This window comes from Moschus berezovskii, chromosome 19, assembly GCF_049115385.1.
Source record: "Moschus berezovskii isolate FMDL1 chromosome 19, NW_MosBer_1.0, whole genome shotgun sequence".
Classification (NCBI taxonomy): domain Eukaryota; kingdom Metazoa; phylum Chordata; class Mammalia; order Artiodactyla; family Moschidae; genus Moschus; species Moschus berezovskii.
This window is the reverse complement of record NC_142478.1, coordinates 51,460,495-51,483,808: the sequence shown is the minus strand read 5'-3', so window position 1 is coordinate 51,483,808 and position 23,314 is coordinate 51,460,495. Positions and strand designations below refer to the sequence as shown.

At 47.0% G+C, this 23,314-nt stretch overlaps 1 protein-coding gene across 2 annotated transcripts in view; it reads right to left on the bottom strand.

The window, feature by feature from the left end:
* Positions 1-23,314, bottom strand: part of SLC15A4 (solute carrier family 15 member 4) — a 30,247-nt gene that overhangs the window by 3,630 nt on the left and 3,303 nt on the right. The window contains exons 2-7 of one of the 2 annotated variants that reach the window (XM_055404665.2): positions 16,984-17,279; positions 12,733-12,901; positions 12,236-12,313; positions 11,406-11,574; positions 2,832-2,987; positions 1,572-1,730 (exon numbers count right to left, since the gene is read on the bottom strand). In XM_055404665.2, the coding sequence (XP_055260640.1) occupies positions 1,572-1,730; positions 2,832-2,987; positions 11,406-11,574; positions 12,236-12,313; positions 12,733-12,901; positions 16,984-17,279 (1,027 nt within the window). The remainder of the gene's footprint in view (positions 1-1,571; positions 1,731-2,831; positions 2,988-11,405; positions 11,575-12,235; positions 12,314-12,732; positions 12,902-16,983; positions 17,280-23,314) is intronic. The other variant, XM_088828098.1, reaches the window with a different exon arrangement.

Sequence of the window (23,314 nt, the reverse complement as noted above, 5' to 3'; positions counted from 1 at the left end):
AGTGGGGGGTCCCCGGTCCCATCCTGTCCCCCAATCACTGTCTCCAACAGCCCCTGCCCCTAACCGAGAGGGAGCCCTGCCACGTCCTCCTACGTCACCGTCATCCCACCTAGCACCCGGGGCTCCAGGAAGAAGGGGCGCAAGCTCTCTGCACTACAGGGAAACAGGGGAGACCACCTGTGCTCCCAGACAGGGCGGCCGATCCAGGACACACGACCTGGTGCCTCCCTCTCGTGGAAATAACATCAGCACACAGGACCCAGGTCCAGCACCGGTGCCTGTGTGCTGTGCACATCAATGCTGGAGGTGACCCTCACGGCTACAAGTATTAAAATCACCTGCCAGAAGGAAAGGATGGATGACAGGCAAACTGCAAGTTATTAAATTAGGAGTGGGGGGGATCAAACCACTGGAAAGCAACAAGGGTGACCAAAGCCAATCAATCCTTTATGATACATTTTAAAATGAAGCAAAAACTAAGAAACAGCATCGACATCTGAAGAACTACAGAGGTTGGCTCTCTGTAACAAGTCTTTGAAGGAGGTCTGTTCTGTGACACCAAGAACCCAGGAGAACCCTCAGAACCCCCGTGTAACCGGACCTTACCCTCCGGGAGGGGGGCAGCCCCTCCTCACCACAACCAGGCTGGGCCTGCCCACCCCCATAGCCCCGGTGCTGACAGCTGGACCACATCACCCACGGTGCCCAGGGGGTGCTGGGGGCTCCGGTTTCTGTTACATCAGGGCTTCTCGGGCCCAAACCCTCACCTCAGGACAGGAATTCTAACTGAATCATGGGAGGGCTTTTGGAATTCTGCCGTTTCTGGAGAACAGTCTCTAGGCTTTCCTCAGGTTTCCAAGGGGATTTACAATCTAAAAGTACCAGGGGACAGCAAATACCACACGACTACACAAGGAAAAGCAAGCAAAAGCAACGGTGGTTTCACTGGTGAGACATGAGGCAGAAAGACGCCTCCGTCTCTGGCTCCGTTTACGGCGACACCAACCTGCAGACAGCACAGCTCTCATCTCTCGCCAGGTTTTGCTCAAGATGCCACCTACTGGCAGTGGCTGCAAAACTCTATCATGATTGATCATGAGTCACATTTGTTTTCAAAAAGGCAACTTACTGTTTTTTCTTTAATCACAAGAAATTAAAAGGTACTGTCAGGGAAAGAAAATACAAAACTAAGATAAATGAAGGGAAATTTCTGATACAGATTTTATTTGCCTCCTAATAAAATAAAGACAGTGCTGGACCTGACGGTAGAGAAAGAAGGCAGTCTGCCCATCACAGATGTGGGAACAAACAGGCCACTCAGCCGCTGGTGGCGGGTGTGGCCAAGGCTGACCTGGGCAGGAGAGGTACAGCAGTCTCCAGGAGATCGTGTGTGACATGGGTAAACCGGGTGAGGTGGGTGGTCTGACGCAGCTTGGGGAGCAGGGTGGGGGCTCCTGGCCCAGCCCAGAGATACTGATCGCATCGGTCCCAGGTGCCCCACGTGACCCAAGGGCTGGGACTCTGGATGCTGGTCACTGTTGATGGGGTGGGCAGGGTGGGGGGATCCTTACCAAAGTCCGTGTGGCTGCTCATCCACCCGATGGCCTTCAGGGACACCAACGCCAACAGTCCTGAGCCCACAAAGGACCCAACGCCAGAGAAGAAGAAGAACAAGCCCATGATGGCGCTCTGCATGGACTTGGGGGCAGCCGAGTACGCAAATTCCAGGCCTGGGTGGGGTGCGGAATGAACAGTGTTTTTTGGAGAGGACACAGCACTGCCTCCGCACTGCTGCCCTCGAGGACCTGGGACTCTGGGCATGGCCCCTCCATGCTCTGAGACAGCCCCCGGCTGGCTGCTCGTCTCCCACCACAGCCCCTGGAAACCCCAGGAGGTGGTGGTCTCCCCCACCCTCACATCAGAGGGCAGCATTTGACTCGCCAGCTCTTGGAATTTCCTGGTGCTGATGGAAAGAAGTTGAAGAAGCCAAATTTCCCACACTCTTAACTGATGTGAGTTTGCAAATAAGCCACTGACACTAAAATGGGGAAGTCCACTCAGGAGTTCTACCTGAAAGGCAAGGTGAGTTTGAGAACAGCTTTGGCAGGCGCATCTATAACCCAGTCCTTGCCGTGATAACTAGACACGGAGATGCGCGCTGGGCTCTAAAGGAAGGGCCGCCCCTTTGATTTATTCCCTCCCAAGTTCATGAGCCAATTCCACGTGAGCACGGGGGAGGGGATGCGAGGGGAAACCGCTGCCCACAGCCCGCCGGCTCTGCTTATCACTCATTTCCTCCTTCCCTCACTCCCGGCAGCGGGAAGCAGGCCTGCACAGAATCCACTTGTCCACACGCCCTGACAGGATCTCATCAATAGGGAAGAGGGGCCTGTGAGAACATGTTTTATAAATGAGGTTTCTCCCTTACACATCTAAAGGCAGACATTGCGAGCCAGGCAGTGAGGGACCCTGAGGCCTGGCCACTGCAGCAGGACTGCAGGGCTGGGGAGCCAGTGCCAGGCCAGGAAGCCGAACCCCCCACCCTCCAAAATGGGGTTCCTCCTCCTTTCCTGTCTCCTGTGGACGCTCTACAGCAGGTGATTTTCATGTTGATGTTTTGGGAATCCTACTTTTACACCAAGAAAGGGGAGCCTCAGCTATAACATCACCCTTTCCTCACCGATTCATTCTAAACCACACCTGCCCACCAACACCCACCAAGCACTGTTTGGTTCTGTCTCGACACAGCCTAACAAGGGAGGAAACAGCACGGCCTTAATCACGCAGTGAGGTGACCGGACACAGATGCCCCTGACAGAAGGAAACCTCACCTGCGATGCTGGCGAATATCTCACTGACGCCGATCAGCACATATTGCGGGACCTGCCACCAGATGGGCAAGTCTGCGGCATAGTACACGACGTTTCCGATGGTCTGGTTGATGGTCTTCTCCTTCACGAGGTCCAGCCTCTTGCTTTCCAAAATCCCTACAATTTATAAGCAGCTTATGAGCGTTTATTTATTCATTAACATTTGTAATTAAACCGAAAAACCAGATCCTTGGGACAAGATGCCTGTCGATGATTCTGAGGAATGCATGAAAGGTTAACACCAGATGACACATTTCCCCCCAAGCCCCCGAGCTCGGGAATTTCCCTTTCCCCCTTTCAGCTCCCGAAGTAGGTCACTGAAAAACAGAGGTCATGTCATCCATATCTCACGCGGGTGTTCTGCAGTGCCTTATAAAACCAGGGTTCACTGTGCTTAACACAATCCTCAAAGCTCTGGATCGCTCACCTAAACACCTTTTGCTTCCTTCAAAAAGAGGAGCAAGAGAAAGCTACACAGTCCTGCAATAAAAAGATTAATCACGATATTTACTTACCAGAAGGTAATAAATCTGGAGATGCTTTTCCCTTCAAGGTAACATATTTACGCTGATTCACTGACTGATCATGACTGCAATGGCTACCACTACCACTACTAATGCCACTTTCCCCATGTAGATGGGCTCAACCTTGGCAACAAACTACAGTAGTCCCCCCTTATCTGTGGGGGACACGTTCCAAGACACCGGTGGATGCCTGAGACTGGGAACAGTTCTACACCCTATATATATACACACACACACACACACACACTATTTTTTCCCTGCCCACACAAACCTCTGATAAAATTTAACTTATAAATACAGCACTGCTGCTGCTGCTGCTAAGTCACCTCAGTCGTGTCCGACTCTGTGTGACCCCATAGACGGAAGCCCACCAGGCTCCCCCGTCCGTGGGATTCTCCAGGCAAGAACACTGGATTGGGTTGCCATTTCCTTCTCCAATTTGTGAAAGTAAAAAGTGAAAGCGAAGTCGCTCAGTCGCGTCCGACCCCCAGCGACCCCACGGACTGCAGCCTACCAGGCTCCTCCATCCATGGGATTTTCTAGGCAAGAGTACTGGAGTGGCTTGCCATTGCCTTCTCCGATAAATACAGCACAGTAAGAGATTAACAACTAGGAATAAAACAGAACAATGATAACACACTGTAATAAAAGTTACGTGGAGCTGGTGGTCTCCCTAAGTATCTCATTGCACTGTAGGTATTTTCAGACTGTGGTTGATCCTGGGGTCACGGAAACGATGGAACCACAACTGGGGGTAAGGGGAATGGCTGTAAACTGGGCTTCACCCACCACCTTGGCCTTCTGCCCTCAGCAGCACCAAGGACTCCCTGAATTATCAGTCATCCGTCAGGTGGGACAGACGGACACAGGAAAATAAGCAAGATCAGAAATAGCTACTCTACAAAAAAATAAATAAACAGATCGAAATGAAGTTTAAAACAACAACCTGTAGGACCAAGTTCTTAAAGATGTTTTTAAGGAATTCTAGTTGCAAATGAAATAATGGACTCTAATGGCTAATGTACACATAATAATTATGTGTTTAAAACAGTATGAGGAAGGACAGGAGTCTGCGTAGAGGAATAAGGGGCTTCCGTGGTGGCTCAGTGGTAAAGAATCCTCCTGCCGATGCAGGAGATGTGGGTTCAATCCCTGGGTCGGGAGGATCCCCTGGAGAAGGAAATGGCAACCCACTCAGGTATTCTTGCCTGGGAATCCCATGAACAAGGAGCCTGGTGGGCTATAGTCTACGGGGTCACAAAAGAGTCAGACATGACTGAGACACTAAACAACAAATATATATATATTCCTTTAAGATCTGAGCATGAGAAAGGACCAGGATTTGACGGACAGAATGAAAGAATCTGCCTCCACACCACATCTCAAATATCCAAAGAGAAAACACATCAAAGGCCCAAGAGAAGGTGAGACCTCCTAGCTCATTTCCATGTGGAAAGCCCGCGTCTGCTCCCTGATGGTGGGTGATGGAGGCAGCCCTGTCCTGTGAGTGAGAAACAGGAGCAGACCAGGTCTGCAGAGGGTCTGCTGCTCTGCAAAGGGGAATATGAGGCTCAGCCCAGCAGTTATCTCAGGAAACTGGTGGCAGCATTAAGGGCCTCGCCCAAAAACAGCAGCTTTGCTCCCTGGCAGGGCAGTAGGCAGCACCAACGGGCCTGCAGTGTTGTCCTGGGTGGAGCACCTTCAAAGTCAAGGCTAAAGTGCTACAGGCTTCCTTGGGTCAGCCGAGGTCCAGCCGGCCCTGGGCCACCACCCTCAGACTGGAAGAAAGCCACCAGCCCTCTAGCTCGAAACGGTTAGATTTAAGTACAGAGAGAGGGAAGAACTCAACAGCCTGGTTTAGGGGAATAAATACTGAAGCTGGATAAGATTCTTGCCCTTTATAGGAAAGCCAAGAGAGCATGAGAAGACAATGAGTGTGCCTGTGTGTGTGTTCACGGTGGGGTGTTACTGGTGGGAACCATACACGGATTGAGTACCAGGAAGAGAAAAGATACTACTGACTTCTGGCAAGCTGGCAAAGAACAGGAGTAAGCTGTAGGACAGAATCTGCTGTGGTCTCATCAGTTAGGAAAACACAGTCTTGTGAAGGCTGAGGGTGAAAAGGTAACAGAAACCAAGGGGCAAGGGCAAGGGGGACATAAACAAACAAGGACCAAGTCCTGAGAGACAAGAACACGAGAAATCACCAGAGTGCCTCTTTGGTGGGACCGGGGAAGGATGGGAAGCTGTGCAGCACGTGGCTCACACTACAGAGAACGGAGAAGGAGCAGGGTCCTGAGAGAGGCTGACAGAGAGCCAGAGCGGTCCTCGGACAGCGGCGGCCCTGTGGGGTCCGGGCAGGCCTGTCCCCTGAGAGGCCACAGAGCCTTGACAGAAGAGACAAGCAGCGTGGGTACACACCAGTATAAAGACAGAAGCCGAAGCAAGAGGGGCAAATTCTTCAATTAGCACACAAACTGACACCAGAAAAGAAAACCCAACACTGTGGGTGAGAAGGAAATGAAGTGTGGCAGCAGCGAAGGTCGGACAGGAGGAGGGGACGCCACCTGGAGGGAGACGTGACAACCACAACACGAGGCAGGGAGGGGGCATCAAGAAAACACACTGAGGGTCAGGAAGGGCCGTGCCCCCTCGACCCCACGCCTGCTGCTCCCCGCTGCCAGCTCGTCTACACTCAGGACGAGCCAGAGAGACATGGAGCAAGAGCACCGACCAGGGGTGCTGGCTGGGCTTTCACTGGGCCTGAGAGCTCCTGTGTGTGGTCCCCCACACAGTGCCATTCCCCCACAAACCTTTAGGAGTAAAACCCCATCACAGGCTAGAAGTGCAGCGAGAACCTGAGGCACAGCAGCCCTGCTGGGCATCAGAGCACGTGGACGGGAAGGACACGGCTTGGTTTTGGCCAAGTAGTGTTAGTGGTAAATAACCCGCCTGCCAATGCAGGAGACACAAGAGGCACAGATTCAACCCCTGGGTCGGGAAGATCCCCTGGAGGAGGAGATGGCATCCCACTCCAGTACTCTTGCCCCCATGACAGAGAATGGACAGAGGGGAAGAATTCCATGGACAGAGGAGCCTGGCTATAGTCCACAGGGTCACGAAGAGTTGGACACGACTGAAATGACTTCGCACGTAGCATGTGCTAGAAATGCAGTGAGAATCTGAGGCACATGAGCCCTGCTGGTCCTCGTCAGAGCAAGCAGATGGAAAGACACGGCTTTGTTTGGTGACGCGCTGCTAACTGGAGGAGACCCAGGGCAGACCCACGTCCTGAACTTTAGGGACACTAACATCTGTGCCCCCTCGGGCACAGACTCATGCTGCCTAAGAGAGAACAGTGCCTCTTTAAGGACACTGTCCCCCGGACCGGACAGTGCCTCCCATTCACCAGGGCCTGCACAGACCTTCGCATCCCTGGACACACATCATCCCCGTAACCCCAGGTAGCACTGGGCTCCAGGGCTCCTGCTACACAGGATCTGAACTAACACAGCTGACAGCACTACAGCTATCGGCCATCCTATGCGGCAGCCTACAGACGTTTTTAGAAAGTGATACTGGTCAAAAAGGAAGCCTTGAAATGCATGATACAGGAATTATAAAGCCATGATCTCTCTCAACTCTTCAACTAAAGTCTTCTCGGTAGCAAATGGACAAACAACAGCATCAATTATGAACTGAGAAAAGTTCTCTAAAAGTACTCTTTGATCAAAAAGAAAATAAAAACCACAGTTTCAATTTTCTCCTGGGGAAAAAAGAAAGAAACCATTACAACAAACCAAAGTGCAAGAGACCCTGATAGAAAGGCAGTAACAGGCCAATTAAAAGAATAGCGTGGTCTTTACCGTTAAGCAGCAATGAATAAATAGAAATGAAGAATTTAACTTCAGAAATGAGAAAAAGAAATCAACAAAACACACTGAAGGTAATAAAAGTTAATATCTTATTCACTGAGAGAACATATAAACAATCAAATGATAAATTCAAGAGACACATCTAACGAAAAATCGTAAAATACAGTTTTGGCCAATCTAATAAAACACACACACAAAAAAAATGAAACTAGAAAAGAGGAAGGAAATGCAACAGATTTATTTAAATGACCATTTTTATCTCCTCTCAATTTCTCTAACTCAATAAATTATATTCTAAGGAAACTAAAAAATAAAAAGCTTAGATTCAGCAAAAAATAAGATCTGTACAAAACTGAGGAAAAGGTGAAAAATGCTCATATTTCCTTTCAGAGAAGTGAGGCACCCTTGTAATTTTCTAGGTAAAGACTTGGAACTTCCTGGGAGCAGACAGAAATTTCTCATCCTGTTAAACACACCCCGCCTCCAGAAACAGGGCATTTACCAACCCTTTAATGAATCTGTGCAATCCAGACACCAAACCAGATTGCTGTCGGTCAGACAGAGATGCACTCAGCAGAACAGCAGCAGATTCCAATCAGACCATCAGGGTCAGCCCTTTTAACAAACAGGGCTTATTTTTTTCAACAGTTAAACACCAGAGGTTAAAATAAATAAAATCATGAGCTGCCAAAGGTGGAGGGGGAGGGAGGGCATGTCATCCTCCTGAAAACCAACATAAGATATTGGAAAAAAGCTCAACATTAATTTCTGTCAAAAATACTCAGTAAACTTGAAATAAAGTTTAGATATTTAACATCATCATAAACACCTATTTCAAACCAGGAGGTGAGAGTGAACTGTGAGCAGTGAGCAGCTGAAGGCGTTCCCATCAAAGTCTGGGATAAATGGAGGGAGTCGAGGACTTCCTTGGGGGGATTCGAGAAGGAAAGCAATTTCACTGGGCATGGCAACCCACTCCAAGATTCTTGCCTGGAGAATCCCAAGGACAGAGGAGCCTGGCTACAGTCCACGGGGTTGCACAGTCAGACACGACCGAGGCGACTTAGCACACACAGATGCGTGATGGTAACAGTGAGAACTAGAATCCTGAGTACCCAACAACAAAGGACTGCAGGCGAGTGCTTGACACAGAAGGATGCTTTAGTTTGTTTTTTTATAGCGGGTGACAAAGGAAGTACACACACACACGCCACATCACACATAATTTTCCCCATGCACTTGCAGACTGAAAGTAGAAGATATCCCTGGGTGGAGTTGCGAGTGCTTAAATCTGAGAGAGAGAGAGACACGGACAGAGGGAGGAAGGAGGAGAGAAGCGGGGGAGGGTGGCTCATCTGTACTTGGTGGATTCTTTTTTACCTGCCGTCCATTAACAAGTGTTTCCTCATACCCTAAGGGTCTCTTAGGTTTTGTTTCTAACTCAGGCGCCAATCACTGTACACAACAGGATTTCATTTCTGCAGAAACACAAAACGCACATGTGTATGCACACAAAGATACACAAAGTTAGACAGACGTGCACCATGGCAGCAGGGAGCACCTCTGGGTAAATCACAGCTGATCTTTAGTTCCTTCTTCATGTTTCTAAGGCTCCCTTTTCTCCAGTGGGCATCTCTTATGTTAGTAAGTTAAGAACACATGCAATTTTGACAGGGAAAGCACACTTCTTTTTTCCTCAAGCAGAATGGGAGAAAACCCGTTGGCTGTGCCTGATCTTCACCTGAGAAACTTAAAAGAAAGAATTGTTTCCAGCAGGGATGGTACTAAACAGAAGATTCTGATTTATTATGGATAAATGTAGCAAGTTAAAAGGCAAAATCATCTCTTTTCTATTAAAATGTTGATCTGCTGTTAGGATTTCTGGTTTCCATTCAAAGCTCATTAATGTACCAGTTAAATAATATTCACTAGAGCTGGAAATGAAACGGCATGAAACACCAGTCACCGCTTACATTAAATTTAATAAATTGTGCCTAAGTCCAAGTTATAAGACATTTAAACTCTGTGAATCAGCGATGGTTAGTTCCTTCCTAATATCTGGTCACTCAGCAAAGAAAGCCTCTTTAAGACCATCAGCACTGGAGGCGCTTTCCATGTCTAAGCAAGTGATTTGGATGCTGGCATTCAGAGCGGCCGTGGTCACACAGGTACAGAGCACCTGCCTCCCCACAGGCGCCCGCGGCCACCGGACGGCAGCCCAACCCTGCTGAGCAAGAAGGAACTGCTGGCACTGCTTGTGCTTTTAAAAGGCAGCACTGGGACTCCTTGTGGTCCAGTGGTTGAGACTCTGCACTCCTAACACAGGGGGCCCTGGTTCAACCCCTGGTTGGGGAACTAGATCCCACATGCCACAGCTAAAGATCAGAAAGAAAGAAGGAAAAAAGGAAGAAAGAAATGGCAGCGCCGCCCGCCCAACTGGACCCGCTCAACAGGCTCCTGTCTGCCATCATTTCCTACATAAACAGGCACAGAAACCACCGGGATGACCCCAGGGTTCTCAGGGCACCCTAAGAAGCTATTCAGCCATAAATGAAATGGAAAGAGAAGATGGTGTATTAAAGGAACCAAACCCAGAGTCTGCTAGATGATGCCTAGGCAACTGGCAATCTCACCTTTCCCACTGGCAGCTGACAAGGATACCTTTCCATGGGGTACGACTGGCTGGCTGGGGTACAGAGGGGGCTCTCCCATCCAGGAAGAGAAGAGGTGCTGAGGCTGAAGCTGGGCTCACGGTAAGTGCTCAGGAACCCCCACCCTGCCCCGTCAGCACAACCATTCTGCTCTAGGGCGCCCTGCCCATTGCCAATTCTGCGTCCAGAAGCCTTCACCAGAGCCCTGCTGTGACCCAGCTCTTGTTTGCTCAGGCTTATCTGCCCACGGGCACAGAACTGGAAGGGAAACAGATCACATGGCTAGCACTCGGCAGGAACTTCATCCAGAGACGACCTCCCCTGAATCACCTACTTCATCAAGAAAGAAATGTAATTGTCCCCTACGATGTCCCAGCGTCTGGAATATAGATTTCTTAAGCCTAGAGACTCCTTTCCGTAAATCTGTTAAGTACTGTATCAGTATGCTCACCTGGGCGACAGATGATGGAGGCTGTGGTGGAGCCTTGTCAGAGAATATTAAATTCCATTTCAGCAGCGCTTAACGTTAAATTCCTCATAACGGAGATGATATATACGTGACTCAGGAATATCAGCTTTTCTTGTCTTGTTACATAACTAAGCTATTTTATGGTTCAATAATTTTCAAATATTAATGAAGGAAGAGTGCCAAAGCAAGGTAAGAAAGTCAGAAACACTTCAGCCTTATCGGCACAAGATAATTCAGCTTATACTTCAGAATCTAAGAATTATGAACTCAGAATGGAGTGCCCAATAGATGTCAGACTACCTGGGCATTAGTTCTTAACCGACTTCTTTTTTTTCTGGGGGATGGAGGCTGGTTCCAAACCTGTATTTGATTTTAAAAAAATAACAGAACTTTCTCTCCAGAAAAACGCACATGAAATTTTACATAAAAGCGCAAAGGGTTCAGGGCATATGACACTGATTAATGGACCTGACATTAAGAATCACAGGTCAGAGGATTATTTAACACCTTTAATTTATAAAATTTCCTCTATCTAGCAATTACAAGTGGTCTAAAATCTAAATCAGTAGAAGACAATAAGTCTCCCTTGATTCAATCCAAAAGTCATCTTCCAGAGCATTTCACTTGTTACAACTCTTCAAGGAAAAAAAAATAAAGACTCGCTGGTGGTCAGGTGGCTAAGACTCTAGGTTCCCAATATAGGAGGCCTGGGTTTGATCCCTAGTCAGGGAACTAGAACCCCATGCTGGAACTAAGAGTTCACACACCACAACCAAAAAGCTTCCACAGCCAAATAAACAAAATAAATATTTTTAAAAACGTAAAAGAGCAAATCCTTAGAGAAAACATCTTAAACTTCATATAACAAAAAATGAACACCACTCCAGTTTAATAAAATAATCCTTATATGTTCTTTGAAGTACACACGCTTCCTGAAGAACATATGAGTGATTACCATATTCCAAATCACCCACAAAAGGAAGCAGGTGGGAGCAGAAACGGAGCCGGCTTCTCACCTGCAGCAAAGGCTGAGCACATCACGAAGAACATCCCCACGGCGATCCTTTTCAAGGATGATGGGAGCAGGCCGTTTCGTTTCAAGATGGGATCGACTAGTTTATCTTTCAGGGGAATTAACAGGAGGATGAGCACAGCATCGAACATGGTCAGCCAGGCTGCCGGAAACTAGAATTTGAAGATGTAAAAGACACGGGCTTATTTTTCTGCAGTGTCAGCAGTTGCTTGCTTGACAACATCAAAATGGGAAAAGCTTACTTCAAAAATAGTTCATTTGTACAAGTATGACCTCCTAGGAATATAGCCTGTCTCAAGACACTGGATCTGAAGAAAGGCTTTCATTTCTAAAGGGATGTGATTTGGGTTTTCTTTGCTTTCTGGGGGGAAGAAGAATCAGGTCAAATATTCATGTTCAATTGACAGTAGCAACTTAGTATGGGTTTGCCAGGTGGCTCAGTGGTAAAGAACCTGCCCGCCAAGTAGGAAACGCGGGTTCTACCCCTGGATCAAGATGATCCCCTGGAGAAGGAAACTGCAACCCACTCCCATATTCTTGCATAGAAAGAGCCTGGCAAGCTACAGTCCATGGGGTTGCAAGAGACGGACACGGTTTAGTGACTAAATAACCACCACAAAGTCAATTTAATCTAGTTAAGGACATAACCAACAGAAAGACAGTTTCAGAAGTGAGTAAAAATTCCATTTCAATAGGAACATGTTTAGTTCAAGCTACTTATATCATTTACAAAGTATCTGTGACTGGCAGAAAAAATTCATTTGTCACGTAAACCCCCAATGACAATTTTCACATCATTTCAATGGTTCTCACCGTATGAGGATTGGTTGTAATACTGGAAATTTCTGGAATCTTCAAATGAAGACTCTGTAAAACATACGTCGTCTGCATCTGGGTGTGAAAAGCAGTGTCATTACATGCACACGGCTGTCACAGACCTGCAGCGAGCCGCCCCCCCCAGACTATTCTGTGATGAGACTCGCAAAGGGCAGGTTGGAAAACAGGCAGGTCAATCTCTTGGCCACCATAAAAGTCGTCTGGAGATGAACTTTGAAAAAGAAGTAATGACTACCCCAGTGAGAAATTAAAAGGTGGGGCCTGGAAAAACAGAGGTATGCCCAATCTTAGCTTCATTTTTAAAAAGGTTTTCAAAACATTTAAGTCCACAAAAATGAGTCCATAACTAACATCAAGATTCAAAGATCCTGGTGACTTATGGCAAAGAAAGCAGGGAACCCAGGCACTTGCGTGCTGGGGCAGTGTTCACAGTGGAGGGAAGACAGGAAATGAGACCTGAATATAAAACTCACTTGAAAATACACTGTCCAGTAAGGTATCAAAGCCAAGAAAACGGGGACAATCTTGACAAGAGCTTTCACATCTTCCACTTTATCTTCCAGGAATGGCCCTCCTCGAGACATCTTACATGAATCAAACAGACTGTGTTTAGAAGATTGCTGAAAGACTCCAATGCCTTCACTTTGGGAAATAAAATGAAGGAATTAGTTTTCTTCCACCCCCAGAAATCAGTTATTTGGTAACAAATTAGGTTTGGGGATAGGAAATGAGCTTGCTGCACTGAATCTGCTCAAACCCCCTTCCGTTACCTACGAATCATCCCCCACTCAATGTGGCCACCCAGATTACTCCTCAACACGGGGAAACGTCCGGAAATGGCAGGTGGAAGCACTTTCTAGCCACAGTGCAACGCTGGCCGCCGTCACGGTAGATCACCCAGCGCTGTCTGGAAGGTGGCCGACCTCAGCCCCAGCTTTGTCACACTGGCCACTGGTCCTGCGGTGAGGAGGAAGCCTGCAGCTTCATCTGAAGCTGATGACACCTACATCAGCTACATTACTGGGTGAGCATTTGAAAAGGCGACTTTCCTGAATTGTTTGGACCTTAAATTAGGCTATTTGTCAAATGTCAAGACCCGATGACCAACACTAAACTGTTACAAAACCGAACTGGTTTATTGTATTGCAGTCACACTGGTGTGACTGGGAGGGCGGGCTCTGCTACAGCAGAGAAGACATCAGCTCTTCACTTAAGGAAGAGCCGAGAGGGGGAGGGGGTGATGCTCCTGGTGATAACCTGACGGTGTCACCCGGGGCAGATGACACTGAATGCCCGATGGTGAGCCCTGATCACCACCCTATCAGGCACCAGGACACTCATACTAGCACCCCCTCCCCTCAACGCGAGGAGGAGGAAGTCAGGGCACAGAGAGGGTAAGAAATGTGCCCAGGACAACACACGCAGAGAACGGGGCCGGGATCTGACCCCAGGCAGTCCTGGCTGTAGACACTGAGGTCCCGGTCACTGTAGGGCCACCGGTCCCTCTGCTCCCGCCCTCGGGCCTCCCCTCCATGCTCGGGCCCGCTGGTCACAGTCCAGAGCTCTCGGCTGGCTCTGCTACCAGGAGGCCTTCCGGTCCTGGCTCTGGTGCTGGCAGCCCTGTCCACTCGCTCACCCTGGCCTGCCTTACTACACTATTTATAACATGCACAGGTCCGAGGTCTCAGGTAACTCCAAGACCTTTCCCAACCCAAAACACTCTTAACGGAGAAACACGCTCTAAGGCCCTTTGTGGTAAAATAGAAAAGAAAAAAAAAAAGTTTTAATTGCATACCCTTCTCTAAAACCAGAAATAAACTACCATTAAGAATGCTTGCAATTCAGGGACTTGGATATAAATGGTAGCTGTCAGCTTTCTAGTTTATAAACTCCTATCCCATTTGACTGAGTCACCAACTACTGTGAATAATTTTTGTCTTTTAACATTGACATTTTAAATCTGAACTTTCTGAGCAGGGAAAACTGAAAACTATAAAATTTAAACCAAGTTCTGGTCAGAAAAAGTAAATTCAACAGATATTTACTGAGCAGCTACTACACGCCTCATTGTTTCTAACTGGGTACTGAAGATACACACATAAATTAAAAACAGATACGTCTCCTGTCCTTATGGAGCTGAGTCCGGTGGGGAAAAATATTTAGAAAAACACACAATGTGAAAACACTAAATTCCAAACATATTATTATTCATACTTTCATTTGAAAAAACTCATACCTTCTCCTTTTTTTTTTGGCCAAAGACGTAAAGTCCCTATAAACCTAATATAGATTCTATCAGTGATTACTACACCATACCACCGATGCTTCTCTAAATACATTCAAATGTCAAACAGCAAATTCAGTTCACTGTGTACACAGAGTCAGGCACACAGGTTGCTGGCTGTAATGCTTACGTTTTCATATCATTAAAGTATTTTAAAAATTACTTTAAGTCACTACACATCTAAAACTTTGCCCAGATCACACACACTGTTAGTGTTATTACTCTATAACATGCAAGGGTCCAACATGGAGCCACAAGTGACAAACGACAAGGCACACAGACAAGTGCTCCCCGAGAGCCCCGGCTGAGGCTGTGAGTGCAGCTGGACACCTTCTCCCGGGAGGCGGGGCGGGAGGTGGGGCTGTCCGCTCTCAGATCCTTAACTCACAGAGGTTAAGGATCTTTCACAAAGGGTGGAGCACTGTTTCCACTCACCGATGAACTGAACTGACAGGCATGGATTTCATGTCTAAAACAGCATTAAAACATCTTCAAAACAGAGACACCCCCCCCAAAAAAAAAAACAGAGGCCACCTAGAGCAGAAAGAAACTGGGACTGGGCCAGGTGAAATCAGCCCCACAGATAAGGACCGCTGGGCAAACCGTGCTTCTCTCGCTTCTAGAGCAGACATTCTGCAAAAGCAGCCTCATCAATTAGTTACCACTGACTTACTCAGCTTACTAGGCCTCACAACGATCCTATGAGAGGGGACCTCTCCAACTGCCCAAGAAGGAAGAGAAGGCCCTGCAACGTCACTGACCTGCCCGAGATCAGACAGCCCCAACCCGTGCATAAAGAGAGTACAGAATCTGCCAGATCATCAACTTCTCTGCAAGCGGGTCCTCTTTGAATTGTGCCAAGAAGGCTTCAAAAACCAGCGTGAAAGGAAAACAGATTCCCAAGTCCCAGAAGTCTTTACTATGCCATTTGTGCATCAAAACCCACATGTCCACAAAGCAAGTGTCCTCCTGCACAGGTGTGCCAGGTATCACCCAGAGAGACACTGAAACATTTTGCTAGTGGGTATTTAATCTACAGGCTAAACATCTGGGATCTGAAACCACGCTTTTGCTGAATTAAAATGAGGCCCCAATAAAGCACTACTGCCGGCTGCAGAGGCAGCGGGGCTTCCATCGTTAAAATTTCTTCAGTGTGGTCCCACCGTCAGCTGCTCTGAACTGTGAGTTTGAATGTGACACTGAACGCACTTAGGAGTCTGTGGAGTCCCACCTGGGGACAGCTAAAGCAGCCAGAGGCGTTTAGCCTGGAGCGAAGGGGCAGGGCTGTGGAAGCTGTTTTGGTACAGCTTCAGATCTACCACGTGGGAGGAACATGAGACATCTGTGACGGCTCCAAGGACGTAAACAGGATACAGGGAGAGGAGGCAGACAGATGCAGCTCAGTCTGCAGAACGTTCTTTCAATGGGGGCCCTTCTCGTGGAGGGGCAGGAGGCTCCCCAGGGCCGAGCAGTCACTCCGACTCAGGGACTGAGCACCCATCTCAATGCCCGTCTTGATCAAAATACTCCGAGAGGCTCAACTCCACACGGTCCTGAAGACTTTTCTGGGGTGATGGACATATTCTACGTTCTGACTGTGGTTATGTGACAGAATAAATCTGTCATAATTCCCAGAATAGTACAGGTAAAAGGGAAGTCATTATACGTAATTTACACATCAATAAGTAACACCAAAATTTTCTGAGGTCTTTCTGCGAGCTAAGTTCTGGACTTTTCTTCATTACTCTGCAACTAGGGTAACCGACCTTCCACCAGAGCTTGCCCGGGACTCCCTGGGACCCGGGACTTTTGGTTTTAAAACCTCGTGGGCAGACAGTGCTCCACCTGGGAAGTCCCGTGTTAACGGGACGATGGACTTACCCTACCTGCATCTTAATTCTGCTCTCCTGTCCTTCTCACAGCTGATGTGACCACTGGAGGACAGCCCATGCTGACCTTCTCAGCTGCTGGCCCTGAAGTGGGAGGCAGCGGCTTACTGCTTAAGGAGCATAACAGGCACCTACACCTACAAACTAAGCAACTGCTGGGTTTCTGAGCCAAGGAACTGTCAAGGCCTTTTAAAACAAAGAGAAATGTATCAAGTTTAATACTGATGCGCTCGGCAAGCCTGTCTTTATCCTCTTCACACAACTAAGCAGTCGGGGGCCTCCGTCTACATCAGCAGTGTGAGGAGGGTCAAAGCGCAGGTTAGAAATGAAAAAGCGCAAGCCGGGGAAGGAGGGAGGCCACTGGCTCATCTTTAAGATGGAGATGGCACATCTCACCTCACACTCCTGGCGCTGCCGTGAGACATCTCAACTCCAGCCCCATGACCCCACACCTCCAACAGTGAGCACGGGACAGACAAAAGCGAGCACTTTATTTTAGAGTGGTTAATAAGTCACGTGGAACAGTCTGTGGTGAGAATAAAGCCGCTCACCCGCTAGGAGTGTGCTCCCTGATGCGCTTCTGGGGGCGGCAGGAATACACCAGTATCCTGAACATGTCGGTGAAGGCGCTGCCGTCGGGCGGCTTGGTGATGAAGAAGGTCTGGCCGCACAGGAAGACCAGGAAAGCAACACCGATGCAGACAGCGGGGACGGCGTAGCCGGTGACAAAGCTCATGTTCTGCTGGATGTAGGCAATGCCCCCCAGCGAGACGATTGCTCCCAGGTTAATGCTCCAGTAAAACCAATTAAAAAATCTTCGCGTGGCTTCTGGACCCCGATCTTTAACCTACAATAACAGGGAAGAAAAAGACTTAAACCCGTGTGATCACCTTCAAGGATGAAAAGCATATATTATGTTTTTATATACATTGTTTTATGTGTGTGTGTGTGTGTGTGCGCGCGCGCGTGTGCTCAGTCGTGTCCGATTCTTTGTGACCCCACCAACTGTAGCCTGCCAGGTTCCCTTGTCCAAGGGATTCTCCAGACAAGAACACTGGAGTGGGTTGCCATTTCCTCCCCTAGGGGATCTTCCCAACCTAGGAATCGAACCCAGGTCTCCTGCATCTCCTGCACTGGCAGAAGATTCTTTACCGTTAGCGTTACATGGGAAACCCACTTTATACACATAAATAAAACAGTGTGATAAATTAATACAGCTTTCTATCAGTTACTGTTGCACCATAGTCTTTAAGAAATGCAGCACATGGTAATTCCCTGGCAGACCCGTGGTTAGGACCTGGTGCTTTCACTTCTGGGCCCCAGGTTCAATTCCTGTTTGGGGAACTAAGAACCCACAAGCCACGGCCAAAAAAAAATAAAGGGAAAAACAGCAGCACAATCAAATGGTGTTTACAGATAAGCTCCAGGGTCCCTTGACAAAAAATGTGCTTTATACTTTCAATTACTACAGATTTCTTAAACATACTTATATCCAGCAGAGCATTTCTCAAAGTAGCTCCCAGGGACCATGTGCTTTGGGAATGCCTGGAATGCGCCTTAAAAATACAGATTCACAGAAACTATTATTATCCAGGACCAGTCACTCATCATCTCTGGGGTTGGGGCCCAGGAGTCTGTGTTTTAAACAACTTTCCAGAGGACTTCTACTCAAAGCCATATAGCTCCAAGCCTTGATACATCTGGAAACAGGTGAAAATTAGAGAGTGCAACTAAACACACGTGCTGTTTTCAGACCAGGAAGCCTCTCAGGGAATCAAGAGAAGTTCTGATAAGGACAGGATTCCTGAAAGGTTCAAAGATCACCGACATCCTGAACATAGACAGAAGTACCAGGTTACATAAGCACTTTCCTCGAGACCTACCCAGTGGGGGCCTGTCCTGATGCGGACAAGACAGTCTGCGTGGGCATGGGCACCCCGTAACATCCCTCCCTGAGATGTCTTTTCGCATCTACGTGACACCCCGAGAATGTGCTTGAGCCAGTCATTTCCAGCCAGTTCCATCTCATAAAATGTTTAAACAAACCTCCTGGTTTAAAGGCTGATGCTGGACTGTGTACAAAGACTGCCGGATGTTGCTGTCTTGGGAACCTCTGTTGTCTCGTCCTTACATTACAGGTTATGAAAAGGTTGAACAATTTCTGGTCCAGTAACAGATCTGAATTCTGATCCACAGAGTATTCTAAGTAAGAAAGGAGGTTCTCACTGGGGGCCTAAAAAACCAGTTAATGATGCACAAAAACCACCTTTTAAGCAGCCATATTATGTGATATGACACTTTAACTTCTGTTTTTTAAGATCAAAGTACAGGTGTAAATACAAAATCAGAATCACGTGCCCCTCCAAAAATTTTAATCCAAAATGATTAAATATGCTATGGGGTCGCAAAAGAGTCGGATACAACTTAATGATTAAACAGCGAGAACATGGTAACAAGCAATATGCGTGAAGTAATTATCTGGTAATCACCGTCTAAAACTGAAAATATGAGTTTTTAAACACACCTCACGTTATCAGGAGGAGCTTAAACTTGACTCCCTTCCACGTCGGAAATGAACAGAGATCCAAGAATAGATGATGGCAAGACTAATGAGTGAATAAATGGTTTGTATGGAGGATGTCTTATGTTTCCAAGAAAGCCAGCTCCCCCTGAGGACACAATGCATTTGTTTTATTTAGGCTGTGCCATGTGACTTCTGGAATCTTAGTTCCCTAACCAGGGGTTGAACCCATGCCCCTGCAGTAGAGGTGAGTCCTAACCACTGGAGTACCAAGGAGGTCCCCATAATGCGTTCAAATGTCACTAAAACGGACTCAAATATTCGTGATCTCCTGGGAACCAACCAGCGGGAAGAAAAAATTGTAAGCAGGCCAATGGCTACAGAGAAAATGTAACTAAAGATAAGAAAACAAGTAATTAGGGTGGGGGACAAACTTAAAAGGGAAGAGGGCCAGGAAACAGAAAATCGAAAATTAACACAGACAACCTATGTATTAACTGAAATATCCCAGGACCCTTCCCACTGTCTACAGAGGCGGTGCACACATCCCAGTGAACTTGGCAATCAACTTATTTGAACTTCTAAGTGTAATGCACCCAAATTACTTTAAAAACCTAAGCCTGTTACTAAAGCCCTAAATAACCACATACCCGTAATTTTCTGGAACAAATGGGAAGCTGCCCTTGTAAACCACAGATCACATGCCTCCGTGCCCTGGACTGACACCCTCCCTTCATGTGGGTCACGTTACATCACCATCTGCACCCTCGCCTCCCGCCCCACCAGATCAAGGGCAAACAAGACCATCATGTGACTGGTCAAAAGACACCCCTGCTGCAACTCAAAGAGCAGCAGGAGAACAGGATCCTGTGCAGTGAGTCAAACAGTAGGCTGATTTGGAAAAACTCCTTTAAACACACATGAGTGCAACTTTTCTTTCCTCTAGATGAAATGTATCTTTGCTCTTGTTGTAAAGTAAGTTCTTTCAGTCTGCTATTTCAAATACAGGATCCATCATCCATTAAGAATGATTGTGACCTCTGACAAAGGTTAAGCACTGGGGGAAAGGTGGGGCTGACAGAATTCACATCAGCATCGCCCTTGGACCCTGTGGTATAAGTTTTCATTCCAAAGCCAGCCAAGGTCTCCTTCTCAGAGCTGCACAGCCTGACCCCATTCATCTCTCCCTCAGACTGTTTCCTAGAAGCCCTGTGTCACAAAGGCGTGAGTGATAGAGAAGCCTAAAAGGTACCTTCTGCGTACCACTCAGCCACAGAAAAGAATGAAATAATACCATGTGCAGCTACATTGACGGACCTGAAATTATCACACTAAGTGAAGTCAGTCAGGCAGAGAAAGACAAATACTACGTGATATCACTTATATGCAGATAAATGAATTTATTTATAAAACAGAAACTGACTCACAGACATATAGAAAACAATCTTATGGCTACCACAGGGAAAAGTTGGGGGTGGCATAAATTAGGAACTTGGGAATAACAGATACACACTACTATACACGACAGATAAACAACAAAGTCCTACTGTATAGCACAGGGAACTATATTCTATGCCTTTCAATAGACTATAGTGGCAAAGAAACAGGAAAAGGATATGTATAAATGTATAACCAAATCTGCCGGGAGCCAGTGAGGGAAATCCTACCCGTGGCAAAGGTCAATTGGGGAAGAGGCCTGACGGGCAAAGGCTAATCAGGACTCAAGGAACCCCCTGGACTTACCTGAGCATCTACCCCAAAGAAAACCGGAGTCTGACTGCTTTACTATCTTATGCCTCTTACCAAGTCCTCTAATATTTACGGGGGCTTCCCCCCAACCACCTTTCTCTGAAAACATTAATTCAGAGCTGTAGTTTAAAAGTTCTCCTCGGCTTAATAGGAGTGTTCCAATCCAAGCCCCTCTGATAGCTTTCTAACTTGCATGACAAGTTTGTCCGGGCTCTTACAACTATGAGTGTGACTGTTTATAGCCTCCCAGCCATGCAAGGACAGAAAGCCTAATATTCTAAAATACAGAAATCTGTTGAAGAAGTTAAAATCAATACAATAGTACTAAAAAAGATTTCATTGTTGAATCAATGCTTGCTGCAAAGTTTCCTCTATCTATTGTATCCTTGGAAATATATTAATCACATATAGAGAATATAAGTAGTAGCCTTTGATTTAACCACATCAGATCTTAAGTTAATAAATTCCTTTCTTGTAGCTCACTACACCTGTGCCTTATAGGAATGTAACCTTGTCATGTGTATAGCACCTGACTTTAGGAAAATCATCTTAAAAGAATATAAGACTTTTTCTAGCTAACTAACCTTTGTTAGGAGAGAGGGCCATAAACTGTTAGCAGGCCACCTGGCCAGAAGATGATGTAAACCACCCAAAACTTTTGTATATCACGAGACATACAAAAATGAGCCCTGATCCTGATTAAGGGTCAAGACTGCTGACCCCGCGTGATTTTGGCGTGACTCTATACCTCTCTTTCTCTATTTTTTATGTGCACAACTTAGGGTATAAAAGCAGCACTGGAAAATAAAGTTTTGGGCCTTGCTCACTGAAGCTTGGTCTCCCCGTGTCGTTCTTTCTCTTTTTCCATCCTTTTCTCTATTCTCCTTTTTCTGGTTGAGATCCTTGGAGCGCTGGGCCCTCTGTGAGTTTACTTATCTGCCTGGGCTTCTAAGACCGACTCGAGGGGGTGCCCTGGTGGGGTACCTCCAGTGATTCGAGAGGGCGCCTGCGGCCTACGTAAACAGAGCAAACCCCGTGCTGGGGTTTTATTGGTTTCCTGCGTAAACCAAGGAATCATCAGCCCCTGTCTCTCTCTCTCTCTCTGACGCCGTTCATCCCGAGGATACCCTGGGCCATATCGAGGCTGGTCCCCGATACAAATCACTTTGCTGTATACCTGAAACTAACACAACATTGTAAATCAATCTTATTTCAATTAACCAAAAAAGTTTCTGGGAGCTCCCTGGTGGTCTAGTGGTGAGGATTCGGCAGTGTGCAGTGACCCGGGTTCAATCTCTAGTAAGAGAACCGAGATCCAGCAAGCTGCAGGGCACAGCCAAGATTTAAAAAAAAAAAATCCTTAAAAATACAAACTCAGACAGGCCAAGAGATGCCAAACAAGCTCCTCCTGAAGAACAGATTACAGGCCTCATGCCCAGAGGGCAGGCTCCTGGTCATACCTCCCTGCACCTGCGAGGGAGGGAGGGGAGAGTTCTAAAATCCCCTTCAAAGACCAGCCAGCACCTGGCACAGAACAAGCACTCCAGCTGTAGCGTACTAACATTTTCGTTTCCACTGAGATACAATTCTCACACTATAAAATTCACCCTTTTGAAATGTACCACACAGTGTTTTTAACTCTTCGCAGATGTCCAACCACCACAGCTTTCCAATTCTACCTTCTCATCACACCAGCAAGAAACCCGGTTCTGTTCACAGTGACTTCCCCTCCCCCGTTTCTCGACTCCCCGGCAACCACTCATCTCTTAAGTCTTTATGGATCTGTCTATTCTGGACATTTCATATAAATGGAATCCTGTGATATGTGGTGTTTGGTGCCTTGCATCTTTCACTGGCATGATGGTTTCAAGGTTCATCCACACTGAAGCAAGTACTTCATCTTTTTTTTACTGTTGAAGCATATCCCACATATGTCTAACCATCAGTTGATGGCCATCTCCTTGCTGCTGCTGCTGTTTAGCTGCTAAGTTGTATCTGACTCTTGCGAACCCATAGACCGTAGCCCACCAGGTTCCTCTGTCCACGGGATTTCCCAGAAAGAATATTGGAGTGGGGTGCTATTTCCTTCTCCAGGGAATCTTCCCAACCCAGGGTTCAAACCTGGGTCTCCTGCTTGGGAGGCAGAGTCTTCTTAACACTAAAAAATTTTTAAAGGTACAGAAAAGTTGGAACAGTAAACCATACACACCTATAGCTTTCAGCTACATCCTCAGTTCTTTTTCTGTACATATACAGAATACTCTTTTGGCTGAACTATTAAGTTGCAGCATCATATTTCACCCCAAAGATTTCATCATGAATCTCCTAAAAATAAGGCTGTTCTTCGACAAGACCACAAACCATCATCTAAGAAAATAAACATCAATGCAACTTTATCTACTATGTGGTCTGTAATCAAGTTATCCCAGTCATCCTGATAAATGACTTTTAGAAGAAGGTGGCTTACAATCACAAAGCACATGCTGTGTATGGTGGTCAAATCTGATACCCCTGAATCTGTTCACCAGGAGGACAGTGTTATGTTAGAAGAGACTGGGTCAATTCTCTTGCAGGACAGCACATTTCTTTTTAAAGTCCACATTTAATTACAT